Source organism: Triticum aestivum, chromosome 3B (assembly GCF_018294505.1).
Source record: "Triticum aestivum cultivar Chinese Spring chromosome 3B, IWGSC CS RefSeq v2.1, whole genome shotgun sequence".
In the NCBI taxonomy this organism is placed as follows: Eukaryota; Viridiplantae; Streptophyta; class Magnoliopsida; order Poales; family Poaceae; genus Triticum; species Triticum aestivum.
This window is the reverse complement of record NC_057801.1, coordinates 424,067,383-424,074,247: the sequence shown is the minus strand read 5'-3', so window position 1 is coordinate 424,074,247 and position 6,865 is coordinate 424,067,383. Positions and strand designations below refer to the sequence as shown.

Sequence of the window (6,865 nt, the reverse complement as noted above, 5' to 3'; positions counted from 1 at the left end):
ATCGCGACTTATATGAAAGTGAACCTCATTACTATTTTTGTCGTTTCCCTAACGATTTATTTTTTTGCGCTTCACCTAGGGTGTAAGTGAACCACACTTCTGAAAATGCACTGTAACACTCTCAGAAGTGAACATTAATTTTTGTTAATGAACCTCAAATCCATATTTTTTGATCGTCCCACAAAGACAATCTTCATTCAAAAAAGAAGTGAAGCTCTCACGTGAATTTCTTTTTCTCCCTTCTTGCAAATTAAACTACCAACCACCACATAATGGACCACATCATATTTTCTCAAAGTAAAAATATAACATCAGCGCTTCAGAATGCTCAACACACAAATTCATATTTTTTTACACAGCCATACAACTATATACTGTACACATAAATTTTTATCTCCGAGTATCCCAACTGAAGTACCCGGAGCACCCCAAGCAGAGAAACTCATGTCGCACTGCACAATATGATCTGAAATGGCACAAGGTCAAACACCAACGGGACATCCAACCGAACTGCACCACTTCCTTTCCTAGAAAAAATAAGTAAAAGGAAGGAAGGAGTTGCAGTACTGGGCGATCTGGAGTGCAGCTATGCGTCCACCCGAGGGAGACGCCAAACTGCATCACACACACGCAGGGTGCCATAAAACTACAACACGGGTTCAGCGGCGAACTACACCACTATGCGACCTGTACTACACGCATGGCCGACGGAATTGCACATGTGCTCCGCACCGCACAGGCGCATCGCCTTTACTGCACTGGGACAGGGAACCAAGATCGCCCTCCTCTTCTTGCTTGGAGAAGAGTGTCGCTCAGCTGACTGCACCTGGCACGTCACCAAGCTGCATGACCAGGGAACTGCAAAAAAAAATGGAACACACTACAAAAGCACTGAGGCGATGAAGCTGGTGCTCAGATTAACCACACGCAGAGGAAAAGAAAACCTCACCTGGCCAGCCACTGAGCTATACCACAACGACCACCAGAGTGCACCACAGCAACTACCGGAGTGCACTGCATTGCTGCCGTCATCGCCGGCGCGCTCATGAACTGCACCCACAGGAGCACTGAAGTGCATCTAATGCTAGTGAGCCGCACGTCCGTGGTCACCAGACTGCACACAAGCTTCTGAATTGCACTGCATCCAAAACAACTCATCAAATTTTCTAAAAAACACAAGAAAATGCTTCTGAATAGCAACAACCCTGGATGGGATTTGGATGGCAAACTACATGGCATCGCCGTCTGTGCTGCACTGAACTCATGACCGAACTGCAAGCCGGCACACTGCCATAGTTCTCCGGCGAAGAGAGAGCTGCGAGGGGTGCTCTGGCAAACTGAATCCCAGGGGCGGATGTGGCATGGCCGAGGGATCTCTTCCCCGCGGGAAGTCGATGGTGGCTGCACACACCTGCTGCTGTGTAATGCTCCAACAATGGCATTGGGCTGCTCAAGCCAGAGAGGATGACCCAATCGACCTACGTCAGGTAGGCTCAGCTACTCGCCCTCATCGGAGAACAACAGGGAGAGGATAGGAGGGGGGATCCCGGGCTGGTGTGGCTGTGGCATGCGCGTGCGATGACAAGGAAAGGAGGAGGCCAGGGGTGTCCCCTCGCTCGACACATCAGGTAATCGCACCTGTTTGACGACGACGGTGGACTGCAAGAGAGGTGAGGGACGTTAGCCCCGACCCCTTCTGTGCGCCTTCTCGCCCACAAGACACTGGAGCAGCAGTTCCTTGATCCGACGTGATCCAAGAGGGATCCGTCGCCTAGGCGCCGTGGCGGGGCCGAATCCGTCGCTCGGTCGGTGCACCTGGGGCCGCGCAGTGGAGTGCGGGGCATGTTCGAGCGGCGCTGCTGGGGCCACGCAGTGGAGTGTGGGGACAAAGTGGATCCCAGGTGCGGCCTGGATCCGGCGTTAGCTCATGCTAGGAGGTAGCCGAGGGAGGGAGGCTCGCCGGCAAGGGGAGGAAGGTCGCGGGCAGGGCGGGGTTGCAGGAGATCAGCGCTGGTTGGCAGGGTGGACTGGAGGTGTGTTCGCCGGCGGTGAGCGCGGGATCCTGGTCGAGAGCTTGTACGCGGGAGGCCATGTAGATAGAGGAAACAGAGGCGCGGCGGCGCGCTGCTGCCCGGATTCGATGCCGGGGCCTAGGTGCTCCGGCGGCGCGCCTCCATGCCGCTGGCAGCACGCGGGAAGAAGGCGCCGGTGGTGGCGTGCCGGCGCGGGTGGTGGCCAGCGCGGTTAACACCAGGGGAGGTGGGGGGAGCGCGCCGGGGAGGTGGGAGGTGGGCTACAACGGCGAGGCGCATAGTTGTGGCGATGGAGAGGAAGGGAGGAAAGGAGTTGGTGGTTCATGCGGCCCGGGGCAGAGATAAGGTGGAGGAGGTTTTTTTTCCTTGGTCATGCAGTTCGGGGTGTGGTGTGGGGCTGTTCGGTTCCGTCTGTTTTTGTTTTCGGTCCGTTATAGGCTTGACGTGGGTGTTATCAGAATAAGGGAAAGTGTTAGCAGAATAGACTCTTAAGGGGTGTTATCATATATATATATATATATATATATATATATATATATGTCTTATGGTCATTGCATTATCTTACCAAATTAAAATAGAGACATGGTTCAAATCATATCAGTTCAAGACAAAGGAACACTAAAAGAATACAAAGCGTGGGAAACTATACGGACAACAAGATTTCAGATGGGTACCATGCGTCTACATGTACAACAACATTATTGGCTCTGTTGTGATGCTAGTAATGTGCATGATATGAGAAGTCAACTGTATACACAATTAAAATTGAAATCAACAGAGCTATTTATAAGAGCAAACCTCTTAAAAAAACATGCGTAAACATACCTGTTGTGCCATTGGAGTTTCGATTGGATCCTTTAATTTAAAAATAAGTTTTTTATGAGTAAATACAATGATACAAGAGCAAAGCAGAATGCACGATAGCAATGGAATCTTAAATGAGAACAGTTGTTCTTCAGGTTTAAGCAACTTGTTCTACATGAACAGAGTACAGTAAGATGCAGGCATATAGTACTTAAAAATAAAAAAATGAGCTCCTAGACCTTACTACATTCTTGGTTATGGACCAGTACAGAACAAGGCATTCCTAGTCATCATCCAGTAAATGTGTCTCGGGAGAACGTAAGGAAATTTGATGAGTTTCTTTGCCACTGAAGTACGTTTTCTTCAGGTAATTCTGATACTAACACCAAGCATTCTTGAAGATAGTAGAGGTATTAGCAGAGGTTAACTCATCCCGAGTTTCCAAATTGGTCCTTCTCTATAGAGAAAAATGGGAAAATATGCTATATTACAACCATCATGGAGGTAGAATGTATGGGACAAAGCAAAGTAATTGTCATGAATAACATTACTTACACATAACTCCTGGACAAACACCTGCGACTAGCATTTTCCTTCATCTTCGATACAATATTTCCATGATAGGAAGATACGCACATAGGATTTAACAACATTAAAAATTCGGTTACACCTGACAGCAGGGAACCATCAGAAGGGCCTCTGTACTTCGAAAAAAAAACATTCCCACGGGTAACAACTCGGACCCACCAGCTATATCTCTTTGCACGCAAGTGCCTCCTTATTACGCACAAAGAAATGAAGACCCCCGCTGCTAGGTGAGACCCACCATATTTGGAGGCTGACTTGTGGGCCTACTAAGTTGACGCGGACGTAGGCCTTTGTCAACTTAGTTAATATAAATGATTCTAGATGAAGTGACCGTACGATCGCGATCCAACGGCTGTCGTGCTTCTACAACCTCTGGTCTTCTTGTTCCAGCCGCCCAAACCATCATGGGTCGTGCCGCCTGCTCCTGCCTCTCATGGCCGGCTGTGTTGCCGCGCAGGCCTCACCGCCCCCTCCTACTCCAACCACTGGCCAGGCCATCCCTCTAGTCACCCACAACCCCTGTTATTCTGCGATGACGACAGCCTCACACCACAGCCGAACCAGTCAACCCTCGTACTCCTATGTACGCGTGCATCCACTGCCGCGTCTTCCCCGGCTCCGCATCATACCCTTCCTAGGCCTCGCCGTCGTCCACCGCCTTGGTGCTCTCGGCGCGGCATGTCAATATGGTCAAGGAACGACTTCCATCGGAAGAGTACTGTACATAGAGAGACTGACAGCTGGGTCCACGGCCGTAGCAAGGAAGTGCCTCCTTATTACCGGACGGGCCACCGTATTTTGCGAAAAATATTGTTTCCCTCCTGACAGCTGGGACCCACCAGCTACATCTTTGCATGCAAGGAATTGCGTCCATACTAAGAAAAAAAGATTCCTCCCTGACAGCTGGGACCCACCAGCTATATCTTCGCACGCAAGGAATAACTGGGACCCACCCGGGCGAAGCGTACGTAGCGTCGTCTGTCTGGTCGCGAACGTGTATGTACATACTGGTCGATCAGTCTCTCTGCAGCGATGAACTGTGGCCAAGTAAGGAGCAACACATGTCGTAGTAGAGCCGCGGACATAGCATGTCACAAAGTCCCGTCTAAAACATGTACACATACGTACAACCACGCTGCAAGAAAGTAAATACGGCTGCGTAGGTACATACAGACATGGTCTCGAAGGTGTACGGCGAGCCAACCGCCTGGGTCAGAATGGAGGAAACAACATCGTGTTCATCGGGAGGCAACCGACTGGGTCAGAATACGTCGTGTTAATCGGGAACTAATCGGCTTGGATGAAACAGCCGAAGTGAGGTCTGGCGTACCGCAGAACAGAGGAAACAGGCCTTCTGTTCGACCGCGTACGGTCGATACGGGGTCCTGTTCATTGGGAAGGGTCTGGCGTACCACAAAACAGAGGAAACAGACTTATGTTTGAGTGCCTACGGTCGAAACGGGGTCCTGTTGATCGGGAGGGGTGTGGCGTCCCGCAAACATAGGAAACGGACTTGTGTTGGAGCGCTACGGTCATCCACTGTCTACTGCCTCGCTCCAGCCTCCACGGGCTACTGTTCATCCACATTCGACCTCCTCCAGCCTCCATGGGCTATTGTTCATCCACGGCTACTGTTCATCCAACCTCCATCGGCTGCTGTTCATAGAGCCTCCACGGGGTCCTATTCATCCACCCCCAACCGGCTGGGGTGCGGCGGCCTCCTCGGGGACCTGTTCATCTAGCGGCAACGGCCTACTACCACGGGGTCCTATTCATCCAACCCCCACCAGGAACTGTTCATCCACAGCCAACCAACCGGCTCAACTCACCACGTCTCGACTCGTTCTACGTACCGCGCGCACGGTAGCAACGGTCACTGTTCATCGAGAGGCAACCCAACACCGGCTGGCTACGTCTCGATGGGGGCTCGATCGGCTTCAGTAAGAAGCAGCAGTGACCGATCGCTCGGGTTCAGTTAGCAGCAGCAGCGGAGGAATCGCTCGGGTTCAGTTAGCAGCGAATGAATCACTCAGTTTCAGTTAACAGCCAAGGGATCGATCGCTTGGGTTCAGTAACGTGCAATCGCTCGGGTTCAGTTAGCCAACGCCTCGCACATACGCACGTACACGAGAGAAACACAGAAACCTCCGTGAATCCCTCGGCCTCGACCACCCGCCGTAACCAGGAACTCCCTGAAATTTTCCTCGCCCTCGCTTCTACCATGATTTTTTTCGTCATTGAAGGCCCAAAGAATGTCATGCAGGTGCGTCTCCGGCCCGCCTAGGACGAAAAGCCCATTTGCTGTCATGATTTTTTGTCATGGAAGTAGGAGCCCACCACACCTATGATGATACCGGGTTTTGTCATAATTATCGTCATAAAAGTGTCATAAGTATGACATAAAAAATCATTCGGCCCAAAATGTCACAGATGTGTCCTTTTTGTAGTGGACATCCTATTGATTCACTTGATGTATGTTTTTGCACTCAACTCGTGGATTCTCGAGGTGACATTGGGGTAATCTATGCATAGGGGTCGATGCACGTTTTCGTCCTACGTTCTCCGATAGAAACTTTGGAGTGATTCGTTGTTGCATGTTGAAGGATTTCGGTGAGAGTGTGGAGAGTGCAAACTGTAGCGAACAAGCACCGAGGCTCCAGCTTATATAGTACTTATATAGTACTCGTGTATACTACTAATATATAGTGGAGTGGTTTTCTTTTTCTCTCCATAACAATCGTTTGAAATTATGTAAGTACGAAATGAAACTCTTTATTTAACGTACTAGTGAAGAAAACTACTTACGATCAACTAACGATCCACGCATCCTGGTCGCACTTCATGTCCTTCACCTGCGGTACACTACCCCCCCTTAACTGAATAACCACACACGCGCCAAATTATCGGAACGGTGTGAGAGTGTTTACCAATAAAGAATTTAATTTCAATTATCGAAAAGGTTTGAGAGTATGTACAATTTGCCCTCTCTCAATAATTATGGTTTGTTGTGTTCAGCCTAAACTTGGTCAAACTTTACAAAGTTTGACTTCAGTTAAATCTAATATGCAGAGTAAATAAAAATAGAGGGCTACTACGTCCATCCGGGTTTTAGTCCACACCATATTTTTAATCAAATTCTGACCACATATTTAGTTAATAGATGGACAAATAAAATTAAAGGGAAGATGAAGATAAAGTTGTGAGAAGACTTAGAAATTAATACAAAACTTATGCTCTTAGTACCAACATCGATGCTTCTTGGAGGAAACATTTGGTTCATAGCCAACCGTGTGATAAAATTGCACCAACGTGAAAGACGACTTCGTCTCCAACACAACCAAGGTGAACTGATGAAGGATATCATCTTTGTGGGTAACAAGCGAAGAGCACTAATGGAAGACAGCTTGTTTTTTGTTGAAAATCGATCAGCTTCACCAGCC

The 6,865-nt window shown here is 49.2% G+C and overlaps 1 protein-coding gene across 5 annotated transcripts; it reads right to left on the bottom strand.

Moving 5' to 3' along the window:
* Positions 1 to 287: 287 nt before the first annotated feature.
* LOC123070170 (uncharacterized) lies at positions 288 to 2,433 on the bottom strand. 5 transcript variants are annotated; one of them, XR_006433497.1, is made up of 3 exons: positions 1,233 to 2,431; positions 950 to 1,138; positions 288 to 858 (listed from the first exon to the last, which is right to left on the bottom strand). XR_006433497.1 is itself a non-coding variant. In XM_044493215.1 (3 exons), the coding sequence occupies exons 1-3, from the start codon at positions 1,842 to 1,844 to the stop codon at positions 835 to 837; spliced, it is 441 nt and encodes a 146-aa protein (XP_044349150.1). In that variant the 5' UTR covers positions 1,845 to 2,432; the 3' UTR covers positions 288 to 834. The 5 variants fall into 5 exon arrangements, 2 of the variants coding, with proteins under 2 accessions (XP_044349150.1, XP_044349148.1); XR_006433498.1 differs by having other exon boundaries at positions 288 to 880; positions 1,233 to 2,430; XM_044493215.1 differs by having other exon boundaries at positions 288 to 880; positions 1,639 to 2,432.
* Between the last annotated feature and the right edge of the window lie 4,432 nt (positions 2,434 to 6,865).